Genomic DNA, 17,814 nt, shown 5'->3' with positions numbered 1-17,814 from the left:
GCCATATTGGTAAGGTCGAAGTGATACCCTGACCTCTGCTGACAAGATTAATCAAGGCCGTTTTTCACTCAATGATGTGACTTGATTATTGACAACAATGAAGTATACGGTCAAAGATTTTAAATACACGGCATAGAGGGCATGACAAGTACTGAATAGGGGGGAGTATAAAACCTCTATATATAAATAGTTTGAGATTTGACATGCAAGATATTTGATCTTCTACTACAAATTGATTTACATTCATTTAACAATGAATAATTAAATTGTACCGAGAGTTTGTTCAGCATATTTAGATGGGCTTTCTCCCAACAGTTGGCATACTGTCGGTTGTTGCCAATGGCAATTTTGACCCTTCTTTATATTGTGGCTGTGTTGAAAATGTATCAAGGATGGTTGGATAGCTAGTATAATATTGTTACATTAGTTTCAGTATTTTGCAAAAAAACTAAGTAAACAACGTTAATAATACAAATAAAAAGTGTGTTATTATAGGTAATTATATGTACGATACTATAATTTTATGGTAATACTAATCGAATTACTATAATATAACATAATAATTAAATTCTGTTTTGAAGCATACATATTTAAGTTGAAAATGCAACTATCCAGGAATGTAACACTTTACCAGCAATTTGAGCGCACATAAAATCTTCCACACAACAGTGTCACCTATCGGGGGCAAACTTGTCTGACAACTACTAAGTATTATTGGTCATTTAAATGTTCACGTGGTATCCTCTCTTGAATGAGTTAAAAGTACAAACATGGCGGTGTGAAACTGTACAAACTAGCTCGGGCGAGATACAGTAAGTGAGACACCAGAAAGTTTATGGTTTTTTAAGCACCACAGAGACGAACTATCTTAAGTATCATTGGAATGCCTTCGCCCTACACCGTCTGGAAGCCGAAAAGTGTAAAGAAAAAACAGGTTTTGCTATTTTGCTAAACCTCAAAGGCTACAACATCGCTGAAAACAATAAGGATAAAGGAGACTGAAATGAACGGGGTATGTAATAATGCTATTTCACTATACAAATAACTTTATTTGATAAATGTTACCTTAAACCTCGTTTTATGATGTCTTGGCTATCATTTGCTAGTTAACTTACGCTAGTATAGCTAGCTAGCTGAAACAGTGAGGATAATAGTTAGCTATCAAGCTAGCAAAAGCTCACCTATCCCATCGAGGCAAACGAACTAATTGTTGTCCTCACTGTTGCAATAACAACTAGTACATCGTTATGCAAAGCATACCTGCTTGTTTGCATTATATATTTTATAGAATATTTTTACTATCGGTGGTATGCCGCAACCAACCGAGTAAAATAGAAAGTATAATGTAAAAATTGTAGCATGTTGCGAAGTGTCGACAGTTTACAGGCCCACCTCTTACGTGGGCGTGTTCACGATTTCTATCAGCAATGACAACGGCCGCATCCATTGCAGTTTAGATCTTGTCTTATAAACGGGTATTTTAGCAAACCTCTGCTATCCCTTCTCGTTTTTTGTTGTTTGTCATAGTAAATGATTGTGTTTACTACACTATTCAGTGTTATGATGCAGTATAATAAATGATTATGATGTAGTTAGCTACTACTTTGCTAAGATTTGTAAGGTTATCAGCGGTAGATATGCCATCTTTGTGTATGCAAATGACACATTGTGACTATTCTTGTGATTAAGGACGTATTATGCAATGGACATCCTACACTTAAAAGTTTCCTCAGCCACAATGTCTCAAAGGCCCCCCATTGCGAAGAAATCTCTGTCAAATTCATCCAAGATGGGAAATCATCAAGACTATTTTGCACACAGACCGAGACACAGAATAATTGTATGTATAAAAGTAATCCTTGCTTTATATTTTACACAGCTTACATAATTTCGATTCAGATTTACACTTTTCATGAACATATTGTTAATCAAGATTTAGTTTTACATTCCTGCTGTACAGTACATCACTTGACATATTTACACACAATAATACTGCCCTGATGTTTTTGAAACAAGGTGAAAATAACTTGTGTCTTTTTCGTTCCTCCTTCTGTTGTACAGCAAAGAAATCCAATACTGTAAATGTCATTCTTCCTAAAATCGCTGTGAATGAAAACCTCCAACATCCATCACACCAAGGAGAAGAGCAGGCGAGGCAGCCCCGTGTACCTCCACCCACTGAAGTCGGCCACAATGACAATACCACTCGCTCTTGTCCGAGAAAACCAGCCTGTTGTAAAATGAAAGTGAAGAAATTCTCGAAGAGAGGAGGGTACGGCTGCATCTTGTAAGACTTTAGAAATGTAAAAGATCTTTTTTAAATAATACGAAACACGGACTTAAATGTATTCATGGTGTTTTCTGCATTTTTCAGCTCAGAGAGCAAGAATTCCAACAACCGAAAGGTCACAGACTACTATCCCATACGGAGAAGCTCGAGAAAAAGTGAAGCCGAATTAAAGGTCACTAATTAATATAAGTAACAATATCTCAAGCCCTATTTTAAAAACTCTATGGTCACATTTCACCACCAGCCTACTTGACATGCAGACTCCACACTGTATCTCTTAAAACAGACAGCCTAGTCCTTCATCTCCCATTCCTGTTCCTAAGCAACAACCTAACCAAACTGTAGACCTGTGGATTTGTTTTTGCCCTGGTTTACCTTTGTTAGCACAGAATACAATAAAAATATGGCTTGGTTATGAGACCTTTTAAAGACGCGGGTAAACACCTAGATCTTAGGTGTATCCCTGACTCTGGCTGTGTGTGCTTTATACATACTTGTTCTGTTTCAACAGTGTGAAGAGAAGAAACTCATAGATGAACTCCTTACAAAAGGGATCGAGAATGGAATGATGGTAAACATACTTGACTCCAAAAGTGAAGCATATGAGCTGTTCAGAACATTCTGGCTGACCTGTTCATGTTCTCCATAGGTTAAACACATCGAAGGTAAGGGCAGAGGAGTGTTCTCCACCCAGAGCTTCCAGAAGGGACAGTATGTAGTGGAATATCATGGGGACCTGTTGCTGAAAACTGATGCTAAACAAAGGGAAGCTGTATACGCACAAGACCCTGCAACCGGCTGCTACATGTATTACTTTCAATATCTCGGAAAAACATATTGGTAAGTTACAGTGCCACACCCTTTCCCCCTTTCCCTTTAAAAACTTTACAGTATTTAAAAGTCCTTGCCTTGTGTGTTTTGTTTATTTGTGTCCTCCTCGTGTTCTTGACTTCTTTTTAGTGTGGATGCCACGAAAGAAACTGATCGCATGGGAAGACTCATCAACCACAGTAAAAATGGCAACTGTCAGACCAAGCTCCATGACATCAATGGAATACCTCACCTGATTCTTGTGGCCTCCAGAGATATAGAGGAGGGGGAGGAGCTGCTGTATGACTACGGTGACAGAAGTAAAGCCTCGATAGCGGCTCACCCATGGCTCAAACACTGATGGATTAAGAGATGCAAACTACTAACGACTTGTTTATTAACTTTTTAATGTAATTACTGCCTTAGCGAACTGAGAATGTTTAGGGGGTAGTATGTGTTTGGGTGTGATGAACAGTGACTTAAACACATTTAGGTTACGGTACGTATTCTACATGTCCGACATGATATTTTTAAAATATTTATCCTGCTATATGACTGGCTAGTTTTGACAATTTTTTTTTGTCTTCTTCTTTTTTTTTTTGTATATTTTATATACTTGTAGAACAGTGCTTCCAAAGCATGCAGTTATAGTCCAACTTTATGCATTTTTATAAGAAGTTTCTTAAGCCAATGTATAGTAGTTAGTGGCTTAGCAATAAATATTTATGATGCCCAAACATTTCTGTAGGATGCAAGAGACGCTTAAAAGAGCTATGTTTTAAAAGCTTGGGATAACTGGAAGGTATACCTCTTCCTCCCTCAGACTAATTTGGAATCTTATCATTTTACAATGTTAACTGTGTCATTTCATAGATTGGGACAATTCTGTACCTCGTGTTAAGTGTAAGATACCAAAAATTCCAACTGAAAGTATTATGTGGATTATGTATGCTGGGTTAGAGGCATTGTTTAATAAAATGGTTTTATGCACAGTTGTGTCTCTGGCACTCTGATTATGTTTCTGCTGAACATGACTGAATACGTTTTATTTCCGTCGGCCGTGAGTAACATTTCTAATCTAACAAAACAGGTTGAAAACTACTGATAAACGCAAAAAATGTCCGTAGCCTCCCGGACCTATTATGCGGCAGGAGATTCTTGACGGAACTATTAATGTGTGGGACGCTGGCAGACTTGGTTACGTTAGGTAGGTTAACAGCTATTTTTTATGTTTTCTAATGTGTATTTTGGATGTTCTTCACTATAAATTGTTTTCCGCAATATAAGTTACATCTAACAAGTTCACCGAGTATGATGGTGGAAAATGGTTTGAAGTGATATCGAATATAATGATGCAGTTAACTGATTAGGTTGCTGGGCTAATAGTTTGCTTGTTAAACTAGTTAGCTAACTAGACAGTTGTTTTTTCTCATTTTTTGTCTGTACCGAGCTATCTAGGTAGTATGATGACTAGCTATATACGGCACTGAGGTTACTTTACAAAACAGGTTTACGGATTAGTTGGCTGGCTATCCGGCACCGAGTAAATCCCAAACCTCCAAACAAGTTTTGACTGAATTCCGTGTTGATCTGTGTGGAGTTGGGCGCACGTAGATAACAACTTAGCTAGATTAGAAATCTTGCTTCGTGAAACGTCTTTCGTCTATTACAGAAACTTAAAGTCCTTGTGTTATAGACGTTCGTAATCCCGTCAGTGTCAACTTCGAAATTAACGTCCGTTTATTGTGCTGCTGTGGACCTCTTGTGGAGTCTTGTGTTAAACTGGCAATGTCAGCACAACCCAGCTTGACAAGTGAAATCTGACAGTGTGCAATTTTTGTGGGTCTCAAGTTGGGTTCCTCACTGCTTGTCATTCTGTGGTCATTATGTGTTTTATGCAAACCTAAAAAAAATCTGTATGTTTCAGAATATGAATGAGTGGAGTCCTCTGGCAAAGGTCTATGACCCCCTCAAGGCTGGTAGCATTGACAGCACTGACTTGGAGCCACATGACCGTGCGGTTTGGAGGGCGATGAACGCCCGTTATGAGCCCAACAAAGGCACCACGGGGGAACCCCAGCTTACTCTGTTTGTCGCACGGCTCAACAAGCAGACGTCTGAAGAGGACCTTCAGAACGTTTTCTCCAAGTTTGGAGACATCCGCAGGGTCCGACTCGTCCGGGACATTGTCAGTGGCTTCTCCAAAGGGTACGCCTTCATCGAGTACAAGGAGGAGCGCTCTCTGATGAGGGCTTGGCGAGATGCCAACAAGATGGTGGTGGACCAGTGTGAACTGTTTGTGGATTTTGAGCAAGAGCGCACCCTGCAGGGCTGGATCCCCCGACGGCTTGGCGGGGGGCTGGGAGGGAAGAAGGAGTCCGGTCAGCTGAGGTTCGGCGGCAGGGATAGGCCGTTCAGGAGGCCAATCAACCTGCCCGGGGCGATGCCCCAGGGCAGACCTGCCGAGCGCAGGTGGGATGGACCAGGCAGGAGAGAGGAGAGGCAGAGAGACAGGGACACGTCCCCAGGCTGGGACAGAGACCATGGAAGACGGAAGGACCATAGGGGTGAATGGGACAGAGGGAGCGAGCGAAGTTCTAGAGATTACAATAAAGACCGGAGGGACTCTAAGAGATTTGGGGACAGGAACAGTGAAAGAGAATCAAACAGACCAAAGGAGGAAAGAAGACATCGAGATTCTTACAGAGAGTCTGAAAAAAGATGAATGACACTGACCTGTACAGTAAAGGTCTACAGCCGTACACAAGTTTTAAAAGAGCAATTGATGTGAAGCCAGTTATTATTACTTTATCATTTTGTAGTTTAACATTAAACTGTTTAAAATCATTAGGCATTATGTCATTATCCGGTTTAATAAAGGTTTCAAACCTGAAGAAGTGTGAATGTCTCTGGTTAAGACTTTAAGGTGAAGTAATCTCTATTTCCAAGTTATATAAATATCCAACAATCTAAGTAAAAAATCACCACATTGTCTGTCCACTGTATAAAATACTTTAATGAGCAATGAGATGACTTCATGGAACATCCCCCTTCACTCTGATGGAGAATTTTTACTAAAGACTTTTTCCCTCTCGTTTGTTTCTGCAGCACAGTATCCTTTAGAATCTCAGTTATTAAATTTTTTCAAAAAACATACTGCTGAATAATATTTTTTAAAACACTGTGAATGAAAAGAAAAAAAAAACAAAACAGCAAAGGAGTCCAGGCTCACAACGCTGCGATTTTCAGTGCGTCCTGCCCTAACTGAGTTGGCTTTATCATGCATTGACAGCTCTGTTATTGTCAGTTAAAGCACCAGTCATTTCATAAAAATGGCAAAAAAGCTGGGGGACAATGGTGAGGACCTTTGACGTCTTCGAACATGATTCTATGGAAGACCTGGTCAGAAACCCCAGACCGATGGAGAAACCGCAACATCAATGGTGTCAGGCCTTCACTTCGTTTACGATGTGGTGACATTACTACAGTGTAAAACGTCAACACTTCACATATGGGCCAGGAAACGCCTCACTGTACCAGTGAGGCACCATCCCTCTGTGGGCATGTTAGCTGACAATAAAAACATTTTTTATTTTTAACTACTGGCATGTGACTTTCCATTGGCCACCACCTGATGTCAGAGTTCAATCTGAATTTAAGAATGTCATAAAGTCTCATCGTGCAGTCTCAAGGCACATCAACAAGGTCTGACTTCCCCAGCCATTCTAACTGTAAATCTCTTCAAACATTTAACACAAGTGTTCTATTATTCAACATGCTCTATTTACAGTAACATGGTAATTTGATATACCGATATGAGATCATTCTAACAAAAGGCACGTAGAAAAGAAGAAATGACACCCAAATCCCATTTCGTTTGGGATAATATGCGGGTGGAAGTGTTATAACCAAAATTCGTTCTGGGCTGCTCCGTTGTCCTACGTCCTGTTGTGAATCCTGACCTGATCCACTAGAGGCAGTTCGGAGAGCTGTTGACTGTAATGGGGGGTGTGAGTGAGGCTTGTGGTGGAAGTTAAGGATTATAGGACTCTGGTGCTGAACAGCGGATTACATGTGCTGCAGAGCCTCTTGGGCCTGCTCTGTGTATGCGTCATCCTTGCTGGCCCATGAGCCAAAGCTGTCATCAAGCTGTGCCCCGCCCCTCTGAGAGCTCCGCCTCTTATCCCGGGAGAAGAAGCTAAACCTGAAAGAGAATGGTCAGACGTTACGATTCCTTTGTATCAGTCTATAGAGACATCGTGGGTTTAGTTTAGGAATTTTGGACATAAAGCTGTATTCCAGGAACAACCAAATCTGACCATATGCTTCCAAAAAAAGGTAACACCCATTGATCTTCAGCAATGTTACATGCCATGAACTTAACATGTGAGTAGTCACGAGATACAGTAGCAGCTAAGAGTTCTGAATCAGCTGTTGACTTCATAAGCACTTCACATTCTTCCAAGATGAACTCAAGATTATTGTTTTGCTATCATCTGTTTTCCAGTGATCTCACATGGTCCACCTCATGTAAGCCTCTCAAATAATGTTTAGGCTATAGATCTCCTAATCAGCCATACAAGAACATCAATGTTAGCTAGTTTGGGCTAATTCATTGTTAGGGTTTTAACATTCTCGATAAGACAGTTGGACAGTGTAAAATCTTTAGTTATGTCACAAGTGTTAGCATGTGATCAGAACCAAGAGGAGAAAAGGTGCTTTATTCTGACTGGCTGATTCTAATTATCTTCCTGCTGACAAGTCCCAGATAGCCCCACAATCAGCCAATCAGAATAGTGTTTGGATTGTGAGTAGCTCCAATGAGAGGTGAGGTAGGGTTGAAAAGCAGGAGGGGGCATGCAACACCAGCACATGAAGGGGTTTAGCAAGGGTTAACAATAGCGCAAACGAACACAAAGGTCAACCACCAAAACATGGTCGTACAATGGAAATAAGTCGTCTGATTGGCTGTAAAGTGGGGTCATCTGGAATCAACCCAGCCGCCACCATCGGCATAATGGCTGTGAAGATCCTGTTGCAGAGAGGCACAGATATGAAGGAGTAAATAAAGAGGGAACAGAAAGCATCGACAGCTCCACCGCATCATCCTACACCAGCCATCGCTCCTGTTGGTGGACACGCCCACACAACACCTCTGACCAATGGTTGTGGTCTCCATTGTTTTCCTCTTTCGTAATGCTACACAACACTGGCTCCAGGATTAATGATGACCATGCCTTAATTCATTTTTAGTGACACAGAAAATTCAGAATATGCCAAAACATACGAGAGGCTGTGTTATGCCGTTATGCACATAACAGCATGTTCAACTGTAGTTCAGCGTGAAACCCTCACCACTGAAAATGTCTTTCACAGCATGGATTATTTAGCAGGTGTCATGGTATATAACCTTATTCATCACACTGTTTCACAACATTTACTGTGAGATTCTTAGTAGGTTCTAAGGAGTTTTAAGGGAAAGCATAAACTGTTCTGGCCTTGTCCTCTGCAATAAATATCTGCTGTATGTGTGTGTGTGTGTGTGTGTGTGGGGCAGTGAGAGAAATGCCCAGACAGAAGGAATTTCACAGTACGCACAAGCGCTTTATGCCCGACTCTGGCTGAGCACCAGCTTGAGGGTGGGGTCTATAGGCGGGGGCGGGGTCTGCTGCAGTAGGCGGGCCTGCGTCCTCTTCCTGTTCCTCGCTGGGAAAAGAGAACATGGGTTTAAAAATGCTGAACTTCACAAAGCATGAAATAATGACCTTCACGGCACATTCACAGCGCTGAGTTGCGGCTGATGGTTAGTTTAACATCCAAGAAAAGGCCCTGACTTATGAAGCAGAGCACCAGTAATGCCATTTACTGCTGTTTTACGCAGCAGCCACAGGACGAAAGCGCTAACCTCTTGTAATACGCCATTTCTTCTTGCAGCATGAAGACTTTGGCCTTGAGTTCATTTCTCTCATGAAGAACATCTCGCAGCTCTTGCAAGGTAAAGCGCGGCCGGTTCGGATCTTTTGGATCCAGACCCCCCTCCTCTTCAGACAGCGCCTCCTGTTGGGCAGGAGGAACATACACATATACTCACTCATAAGGGATGGTAAGGTCTGAGTGCTTACAGGGTTCATAGTACATTGTACAAAACTGTACATGCAAGGCCAGAAAAAGACATTACTGTGGATTATCTGAGCAATCACAATGTAAAAACGTCACAGCAAGGAGGGTATATGAACATTAACGCGTTTATTTCATTTTGTTGTTTAGCTAAAAAGGAGTTTGATGTGATTACAAGTGGGAGGCGGGCGTGTTTAACGTGTCAGACACATTCCGATTGCTGCTTGAAAATGCGCCGCGTGATTCCATGGAAACGGCCCGTTCAGTCTATGCAAAGCGGTGGAGTGTTTGGGCAGAGAACGTTCACAGCTGTTGGTACTTTTAACGAGCAGAAACAAAAATGATAGTGACTAGAGACTGTGGATAACCCATACAACTCTGTTTAACTCTTAAATGTAAAATGATAAGTCATGGTTTTACAAATATCGCTTCATGGAGGTCACCCACAGTAACCACTGAAGCTCCTCTATAGCTTGTAATAGATTTACAGATACAAATACAGCCTGTATTGCAGTGATATATTGGACACAACACAAAACTGGGAAAACTGGGTCATGGGGTTAAAATCAGACGTATTTGTAGGGTTTTGGGTTCACCAATAACAAATATAATAATACGAAAAAAAACCTGTCAGGTGGTCACATTTACAGATTTACCTAATAGGTCCTATAATGCACATTAAAATGTTAATAAACAAATAATAAGGCTCATTAGTTTTGTATTTTGTTGTGCTGTAAACACCTGCACCCTTGTGCTGTAAACACCTGCACTGTGCAACGTTGTCTGTGACAACATGTATCTACAATTCAGCATGCATTTGCAGATATTACAGCTGTCAAAACTGTCACACACACTTGAAACACACACCCCACTGTCTAATTCAAAATGTTCACCACAGACAATCGGAGCTCTGGGGTGAGCAGGCCATGCGGGTAACTTGCGTTTAGTAGGACGCCACCCACTGGACAGACCAACAAATATGCGCTAATCAGGATCACTCGCTCCTCATGTTGAATGCGCCAGACAACTTCACAAAGACAGATTTGTGCATCAAACACACAGACACACACACACACACACACACACCAGTCTTTATACAGCACTGGAGAAGATAGCCAGCAAGGAGGCAAGATTAGTTTCAAACCGTGCAACCCTGGCGAACCAAAGGGTTACCCATAACAACACTGCCTCTTCCTCCTCCTCATCTTCCACCACGTCATTCTCATGTGCGAGTGCTCGTGGGCGGCAGGACGTGGGGGGTGGGGTTTGCTCCCTGGACAGGGCAGGCCCGGGAAGCACACTCTAACACATGGCAAGAACATGAACAAAACTAAATACACCACGTCTGTGCATGTTAAGGCTTGTGGTACAAAACTATCAAGGAAACACTGTGGCAAAGAGGATGTTTTGCAAACAAAATTGTTTCTAAGTAAAATTCAAAAGTTTGAAGAGTCTGTACCAGGCATGAATATACAAGGTCATGTATATTCACAGCCATGACCTCATATCACCCCAGTTCTCTTCTGCAATACTAACGACGGGCACGCAACACCTCAGCGACAGGCTTTCATAACTCCAACTGTGGTGTGTATGAGTTACCAATGCTAGGTAGCTGCCAGTCAGGGTGAAATGAAGCTAACTAGCAACATTAGCTTTGCTTCGTTATTTGTCTTAGTTCTGTTGGGCTGAACCGGTCATTTAAAGCTCTAAGCATCTGCTTTGTTGGCTCACTGACCAGACGATGGCTATATTTATCTACCAGCTCACCCTCGGGTCTGTGACACAGTGACAGACCTGTCTGATTCACTGCAGTCACGTACACGAGAACAGTCCTGATACATGAAATCATCACACTCTTAAAAACCATTCACACTGCATCCCTGTATAGCCTGTATTTAGACTGCGGCCTAAAAGTTGGTGGAAATGAACATTCATTAGGATAGTCTTTAGAAAGTAAAGAAAAGCAACAGGAAAAGGACATCTAAGATGACATGTCTACCATACAGTAATCCCATATATTCATAAATCCAACTGATCTACCAACTCCTCAGATTTTTTCTACAAGGTCTCTGCGAATAACATTTTTCATTTACAGCTTTTGACCCATGCTCTTATACAGAGCGACTTGCACATAATTATCAGTATTATAGGATGTGTGCTCCCTGAGAATCAAACCCACGACTCAAGTGTTTGCTGCCCTGTAGAGGAGGCTCCACGGGCCTTCTGGACTGACCTGTGCGGGTGACGGTGGTGCCGTGGGTTCCTCCATCCCGGCACCGGCCCAGGCGCCCTCGGCCTGCAGCCGATCCCTGAGCCGCACCACCTCCTGCCGCAGGGACCCCAGCTCCTGCTGCCGTGCCTGGGCGAAGGCCTCCAGCTCCACCTTCTGCTCGATCAGGGCCTTGCCCTGCGCCTCCACCACCGTGATCTTGTGCCTCAAGTCGTGGTTGATCTTCATCAGCCGGCTCTGCTGCTGCTGGAGCTGGAGGACGCCAGGGCGAGGTCAGAGAGGTCAGGGGTGCAAAGGTCAGCCGTAACCAAAGCCTCCTTAGCGGACGGAATGTAAGAGCCGTCTAGTGACGCTCGTGCACTCCTCTGCGCCATTTACCGCTTCCACATCTTCGTTCTTCAGGGTCAGCTCCCGGTCCTTGGCTCGGATCTCGTCCCTCTGTTTATCCACAACTTCCTTTAGTTTCTTCATCACCTGCCTCTCCCTCTCTGACATACCTAGGCAGCCCAAAGAGAGAAAGGCATACTGAGAGCCACAGTATCTTCTGCACCTTCTAGATCTTCTAGGTCTACCTGACAGACGAGAGCTTGGATCTAAAAAGACCTATCTGGACAAAGAAAGGAAAAAGAAACTCAAGCACAGGCAGCAAAATAAAAGTCCTGTTATATTGTTGTCTCCTTAACATATACATTATGGAATTTCCACACAGCAGCATCTGTTATTGGACATTGTTATTGTGGTCTGTTGTTATTTATTCCCTGCATTAGATTAGCCACTGTGAATATGTTGCACTCTGAGACATGACCGACAGTGAAAGCGAAACAGCTCCTCTTTAAGTGCCCCAGTGTGCTCTTAAAATAGATTTGTGACTGTAAATTGCTGCATGAACACACACACACACACACACACACACACACACACACACACACACACACACACAAGCCCTGCTGACTCAAAAATAACCTAGTCGTTCATAAATACACCTTCCCCCACACGCACACGTGACATGTGATTTGTTTAGTTTTTGTGACTGGATATGAACCCTCATGTCTTCACATACTGGTAAGTGAAGTCGCACGTCGCCAGGTTTGTGCAGACGGTCCTGACAGCCTATCATTCTCATCAGGCAGGTCGAGAGGACAATGAAGGGGGGGGCTGTTCCTGCAGCTGTGCTGCACCCCCCCCCCCCCCCACGCACCCCGACTCCCCCACCCTCCCTCGGGCACGTGAGGCAGTGGCCAGTACTGAGGAGTCTCTGTGCCCCCCTGGACCCACTCCTGCACTAATGCGTCCTGGCTGCGCCTCAGTTGGACAGAGAAGGACTCCTTTGTGCCGCACAGTTGAATGTTGTCGTTTTGTTTTCGGTTTTGTCCGTCTCTGAACGGCTGACGAGTACGTCAGTGTGGCAGCCACTGAGTTCCTCCGTGTTCAGCGCAAGAGGAGGTGCACAAAGTGAAATTGCTGTGTGGGCAAATTATAGAAATGTTTCTCAGGTAATTCAGCAAACAACGGATGCATTCCTAAACTTCCTTCCCAGCGAGGCCTCCAGACTCAACTCCAGTGCAGTGGAGTCACTGCTATTCAGAACACAGCTGCCACCAGCTTGGCGCAGGTTTTAGGAAGGTCATGAATTACCTTCCTGCCTCTGAATATCCTCCTCTGTCATTGGACAGTCCTTGATGGACAGGTTGCTAAGGAGGGTCTTGTTTTCTTCTTGCAGCTGGGCAATCTGGGACAACAAATCTTGGGCTTCACCCCGCCACACATCCTCAACCAACTCCAGCTCCTGGGTTCACACACACACACACACACACACACACACACACACACAATCCTTTTGCTCGTTTTATTTGTACTAAAATCTCGGAACAATTCAAATCCATGCCCCACAATTAACTAATGTGACATCCACAAAGCCCCAGTTAAATGTCATGACAGTTGTAACGCTGAACTCAGACACAAAACAGCGTTCCACCTGTATGCGTGCATACGGCTGACTTTTGATCATAATGCGCACTGCACTGCATATGACTCGTCATCCACATATTCTGGGCACAATGTTCTCCTCGTTGGACGTTTAAAATAATCATTTAATACATTCACGTATACGAAATACTGACTAGCCACTACACAAACCCTGACTATTATAAAAGCTGCAAGGTCCGACACTCTAAATAAATCTGTGGTGTCGCCTGTCGTGGGTTCCTAACGGACGTGCTGCAGTGTCCTCGACCCAACGACCCACATTAGATTCGGTCGTTTCCTGCCATAATCGGGAACTTCACTTTGCTTTTGTTACGGGTTCTACGACGTTCCCGGGAAGACACGAAAGACAGCAGGGTTTCCCTTTAACTGGGGGTTCATCACACAAATCACCTTTTTGTGCTTCTTTTCCTTCTCTAGGCGGTCCATGCGCTCCAGCCGGAGTTTGTCCAGTTCCAGCCGCAGCTCCTCGGTTTCTGGATTAATGCTGTTCCGGCTAACCAAGACTTCAAGGATCTCCAGGACCCGGACAACTTTCGGCATGAGCCGCGACAAAGCTTCGCAGCCATACTGATCTATTATCCGCTCAAACTCTTGCCCCACGACCGCCGCGATATCATACACGTCCATTACAGTTAAATCTGCCACATTTTTCTCCAGCGCCGACCCAAAGTCCTCCATGTCCGTCACTCCGTCTCTGCCGCCCAGTTGATTCCTTTGCAACAAACTGAATCCGCTTACCTTTGGAAGACCGAAACTTTATCGATCGGTTCTATGTGTAAAAACATGGAAGCTATTTCACACGCCCTGTAATGTAATTTGATCGGAGCTAAGATTACCCATGAGGCTGATATGTGTTAAATTGGACAGTAATAACAGTTGTCCCATTGCCGTCCTGTTTCTCCTCCCGATTCTTTGGCGAAACTGGCGCGTCGACTGCGCATGTCAGATCGAGTGACAGCCGAAGTAGCTGCACGACGGAGACGACGGGGATCACGCCACTTCCACCGCCATCAAACCAAACGGTTACAGTAAAAATACAGAGCTTATCAAATCAATATGTGGGACAGTTTGTTTACATATTCTTTTAGTTATTCTCTCACTACAGTGGTAGCAAGTTTTCAAAACGTATGTCAATTATATAAGGCTTATATTTAGTGCTGTCAATTCCAGGTGCCGCGATTAAAAGTCCTCACTAGGATTTTGCTCAAGCTTGCTAGATTTTCTAATTAGCAATCCAGGTAAAATTAGTGGAATCAACACAATCCAGGAAGCCTGAGCAAAATCCTGGTGAGGACTTTTAATCGCGGCACCTGGAATTGACAGCACTACTTATATTATGATATGCCTTATAAATGACAAATATTGAAAACTTGCTACCACTATATATACACCACTATATAATATATATATTCACTTTCTGACATCACCTTGTGAATAAAAACAAAATTTGGAGATAATATAATAATTTATTTTATCAATAAAACAGAAGATAAGTATGTAATGATCAATGATGCTGTAATAGCAGTTGTGTAGATAATGTAACTAAACAAGACACAACCCCAATGTATTTGAGTTTTACAAAATTGCAATACCAGAAATGAAGAGAAAATATCTAGCAATGAATGCTTTAAATCTGGTAAAGGGCCATTTCTTTCACTGTCTCTAAAAAGTATAATAAAACATGTCTGACAAGAATGATGTTGTTCAAGATGTCCAGGCTCTAGTCCTTCCCACAACCTTCTCTGCGGCTTTACCTAAACTGTAAAAGAGTGAGAAATGAATGAGCAGAATAGCATATGAAATTCAATTAAAAGTAAAAGCCACAAACACCATAAAAAGAAGCCAAAAATTATATAACCCAACCACGTTAAAACCAGAATAGCTGTGCATATGGAGATACTTACAGCACTCTTCAGGAGTGTGCCAGATTTATGAAAGATGGAAGACTTTTTAGAGGCTTTAGGAGGCTCAGGTTTGGGTGGATCGGGCAGAGGCAGTTCAGGCAGAGGCAGTTCAGGCAGAGGCAGTTCAGGCATGGGCGGAGGCAGATCAGGCAGTGGCAGTTCAGGCATGGGTGGAGGCCAGACATTGATGAAGTCATGGAAGCCCCCCTTTTCAGGCTGATCGGGTGCCAGTCCAGCCAGCTCATAGTGCTTCTTCCTCAGCTCCCCAAGGCGCTGGCGCTCCTTGGACAGCTGAGACTCCAGCTCGAGTACTTTCACCTGCACACGGAGGGTTAAACACAACCGGAGACACATGTCTGATTATGGACATGGAGGAGGAGACCGGTACAGTCACACATGCCCCTGGAATCGTGAAGTACAGAAGACATCCCCCCCCACCCCCTTTCCCCCCCCCAAAAAGATTACCTGCGAGTCCATTTCCTCTGTCTTCAGCTTGATAAGGGAAACGCCTGAGAAATCCAGTGGATCTGTGGAATCACAAGGTGTAGATTTAACGTGCAGATAAAGTAAAATCAAGTGCACACCAGATCGTGCTACACAAAAAACTGTAAGCAGTACTACGGGTTACCAATTACACAACTCTCACTTTTATAGACTGATGTTTAATCCTAATCCTACCCACCCTTGTACTCGATCTGCATCTGTCCTGTTTTTGTTGACGTCACGACGACGGCAGCCATGTCGTTCACGTGCCGCGAGGCCTGCTGCAGTGTATGAAGCTTCTTGTTGCCACGGTCGGCTTTCACCTGCACGGGCGAGGACGGACACCAGCATTAGCTACATGCGAGCTGCAGTTCCAGATTAGTCAGGAGCTACCGAGTGTGACCTACCGTGTGTGATCTACTGAGTGTGATCTACCGCGTTTGATCTACTGAGTGGGATCCACAGAGTGGGATCCACAGAGTGGGACCTACCGCGTGTGATCTACTGAGTGTGATCTACCACGTGTGATCTACTGAGTGGGATCTACCGAGTGGGATCTACCGAGTTGGATCTTTACCTTGGAGGCCGCCACTAGCTGGGCGGTGCTGGCAGCAATCTCATGGGAGCAGACAATCAGCTCTTCGTATTTGCCTCGATCTGTCACCACTTTGTCTGCAGACTCCCTAGGTGAGTAGCACATTTATACAAATATACTGGAGATGCACACATATATAAATTTGGCAGCTGAACATAAAAGAGATTCAGATCACTAAAGTATATACCAAATGTCTTTATAATGAGGGACAATACATATGCCAAGTGAAAGAAGGAAGGTTCTAAAGATCTGCTGTCTTCTCTCCCATTGACATGGACTTACACCATCTGCGTCGCACCCCATCCGACAGCCTTGGAGGCCGAGATGAGACCCTCGGTCCAACAGGAATTCTTGGCATAGAAGTCTTTCACAGATCCAACTCCCTAGGATGAGCAGAGATCTGTGAGTTGCATGAGCACCAAATTCTCCGGCCGTTCTGGAGATCTCGTTCTTGCTTGCACATACCCGACCGCTCTCCACGATGTCCTTCTGTAAATCGGTGGCAGCGGTTATCAGCATGTGTATGGCCTGCGGGAAGCAAAGTCGATGAGCTGAAGTTCTCAGGTTGCTAATTCTTCAGAGAAGAACAGGCTTGTGCACAAGCGAAAGGGACGTAGAGACTTACTTTCATCAGATCAGAGCAGGAGCCAATAATGCTGAGGTACAAAAACAAAGCCAGGAGAAATAAATGAGGAAAATTAAATGAGTGAGACTCAGGCAGATGGTGTGTTCAAATCAGCAGAGAGGGGAAAAGTCTGTAGTTTGCGACAATGTGATAATCACCTTTGATTAACTTCCAGTTTTATTCCAGATGTATCTTTTCTAGCTTGGTTTAATATTTCCTGCAAAACAAGAGTGAAAATGCAAAGAGCCTTAGGATGACCAAGTGGCCTAAGGACGACCCAATAACCTGATGAACATCTAATGTTGTTCTTACATCCATCCTCAGCACGGCATCCTCAATTGCAGTGGAGGTGGCAATCATCTCCATGTCCACCAGATCAGCCAGTTCTGCGTTCTGAGTATCTTGGTCTGTGTGTCGCAGGGCCTGTGGAGAGTACTCCCTAATTACTCCAAACGGACCCACATCAAGAGCCACACCCTACACCCACACCCACAAGCCCCTTCACCCACCCCGTGTCCTGCCATTGCGTACACACTCACATGGCCCTGGTTGAGGATGCGCTGGATGACGTAGCGGATGGCGGTGGGGTCAGCCCTAGGCAGGGTGGCCTTCAGCTTCAGCTCCCTGAGGAACTGCAGGCAGTGGGTGGCGCAGTCTCGGCAGTTGTCCGTCAGCCCTGGAGACCGGTGGAGGAAAGTGAGGGTCCGGTGTGGACAACGCACCATACCACGCACCTCAGAACTGCATTCTGAACTCAATCCAGCTAATAATCTC

The 17,814-nt window shown here is 43.9% G+C and overlaps 4 protein-coding genes across 8 annotated transcripts in view; 2 read left to right on the top strand and 2 right to left on the bottom strand.

Annotated features, from left to right (window-relative positions):
- The first annotated feature begins 573 nt into the window (after positions 1-573).
- On the top strand, positions 574-4,092 carry kmt5aa (lysine methyltransferase 5Aa). 2 transcript variants are annotated; one of them, XM_077020747.1, is made up of 7 exons: positions 574-1,012; positions 1,690-1,840; positions 2,062-2,287; positions 2,375-2,462; positions 2,802-2,861; positions 2,940-3,130; positions 3,251-4,092. In XM_077020747.1, exons 1-7 carry the CDS (start codon positions 1,004-1,006, stop codon positions 3,459-3,461), a joined length of 936 nt encoding a protein of 311 aa, XP_076876862.1. In that variant the 5' UTR covers positions 574-1,003; the 3' UTR covers positions 3,462-4,092. The 2 variants fall into 2 exon arrangements, with proteins under 2 accessions (XP_076876862.1, XP_076876864.1); XM_077020749.1 differs by having other exon boundaries at positions 576-1,012; positions 2,062-2,272.
- On the top strand, positions 3,467-6,239 carry snrnp35 (small nuclear ribonucleoprotein 35 (U11/U12)). Of its 2 annotated transcripts, XM_077020750.1 has the most exons (3): positions 3,475-3,599; positions 4,228-4,307; positions 5,028-6,239. In XM_077020750.1, exon 3 carries the CDS (start codon positions 5,031-5,033, stop codon positions 5,823-5,825), a length of 795 nt encoding a protein of 264 aa, XP_076876865.1. In that variant the 5' UTR covers positions 3,475-3,599; positions 4,228-4,307; positions 5,028-5,030; the 3' UTR covers positions 5,826-6,239. The 2 variants fall into 2 exon arrangements, with proteins under 2 accessions (XP_076876866.1, XP_076876865.1); XM_077020751.1 differs by lacking the exon at positions 4,228-4,307 and having other exon boundaries at positions 3,467-3,599.
- Positions 6,099-14,412, bottom strand: rilpl1 (Rab interacting lysosomal protein-like 1). Of its 3 annotated transcripts, XM_077020745.1 has the most exons (9): positions 13,824-14,412; positions 13,083-13,233; positions 11,826-11,944; positions 11,451-11,699; positions 10,391-10,519; positions 9,006-9,157; positions 8,699-8,806; positions 8,045-8,132; positions 6,099-7,304 (listed from the first exon to the last, which is right to left on the bottom strand). In XM_077020745.1, the coding sequence occupies exons 1-9, from the start codon at positions 14,109-14,111 to the stop codon at positions 7,299-7,301; spliced, it is 1,290 nt and encodes a 429-aa protein (XP_076876860.1). In that variant the 5' UTR covers positions 14,112-14,412; the 3' UTR covers positions 6,099-7,298. The 3 variants fall into 3 exon arrangements, with proteins under 3 accessions (XP_076876860.1, XP_076876859.1, XP_076876861.1); XM_077020744.1 differs by lacking the exon at positions 8,045-8,132 and having other exon boundaries at positions 13,824-14,411; XM_077020746.1 differs by lacking the exons at positions 8,045-8,132; positions 10,391-10,519 and having other exon boundaries at positions 13,824-14,408.
- Positions 14,413-14,885: 473 nt separating this feature from the next.
- Positions 14,886-17,814, bottom strand: part of hip1ra (huntingtin interacting protein 1 related a) — an 18,150-nt gene continuing 15,221 nt past the window's right edge. The window contains exons 27-37 of the mRNA XM_077020734.1: positions 17,580-17,716; positions 17,353-17,463; positions 17,199-17,257; positions 17,041-17,071; positions 16,881-16,943; positions 16,698-16,798; positions 16,398-16,503; positions 16,020-16,143; positions 15,803-15,864; positions 15,338-15,655; positions 14,886-15,192 (exon numbers count right to left, since the gene is read on the bottom strand). Of these exons, the coding sequence (XP_076876849.1) occupies positions 15,184-15,192; positions 15,338-15,655; positions 15,803-15,864; positions 16,020-16,143; positions 16,398-16,503; positions 16,698-16,798; positions 16,881-16,943; positions 17,041-17,071; positions 17,199-17,257; positions 17,353-17,463; positions 17,580-17,716 (1,121 nt within the window). The 3' untranslated portion in view covers positions 14,886-15,183. The remainder of the gene's footprint in view (positions 15,193-15,337; positions 15,656-15,802; positions 15,865-16,019; positions 16,144-16,397; positions 16,504-16,697; positions 16,799-16,880; positions 16,944-17,040; positions 17,072-17,198; positions 17,258-17,352; positions 17,464-17,579; positions 17,717-17,814) is intronic.

This window comes from Brachyhypopomus gauderio, chromosome 10, assembly GCF_052324685.1.
Source record: "Brachyhypopomus gauderio isolate BG-103 chromosome 10, BGAUD_0.2, whole genome shotgun sequence".
NCBI lineage: Eukaryota > Metazoa > Chordata > Actinopteri > Gymnotiformes > Hypopomidae > Brachyhypopomus > Brachyhypopomus gauderio.
The sequence above is the reverse complement of the archived record's forward strand: the minus strand, read 5'-3'. Positions and strand labels throughout refer to the sequence as shown.

What these genes read in the sequence shown, in the direction of transcription:
- rilpl1 (XM_077020744.1), bottom strand. Translation starts at nt 14,111, where the DNA reads ATGGAGGACTTTGGGTCGGCGCTGGAGAAAAATGTGGCAGATTTAACT. An exon ending in CACCACCGTCACCCGCACAG is followed by an intron (nt 10,520 to 11,450) that starts GTCAGTCCAGAA and finishes GCCATGTGTTAG; the next exon opens with AGTGTGCTTCCCGGGCCTGC. An exon ending in GAGTCGGGCATAAAGCGCTT is followed by an intron (nt 7,305 to 8,698) that starts GTGCGTACTGTG and finishes ATTCTCTTTCAG; the next exon opens with GTTTAGCTTCTTCTCCCGGG.
- kmt5aa (XM_077020747.1), top strand. An exon ending in GACCGAGACACAGAATAATT is followed by an intron (nt 1,841 to 2,061) that starts GTATGTATAAAA and finishes TCTGTTGTACAG; the next exon opens with CAAAGAAATCCAATACTGTA. An exon ending in TATCTCGGAAAAACATATTG is followed by an intron (nt 3,131 to 3,250) that starts GTAAGTTACAGT and finishes ACTTCTTTTTAG; the next exon opens with TGTGGATGCCACGAAAGAAA.
- snrnp35 (XM_077020751.1), top strand. Translation starts at nt 5,031, where the DNA reads ATGAATGAGTGGAGTCCTCTGGCAAAGGTCTATGACCCCCTCAAGGCT.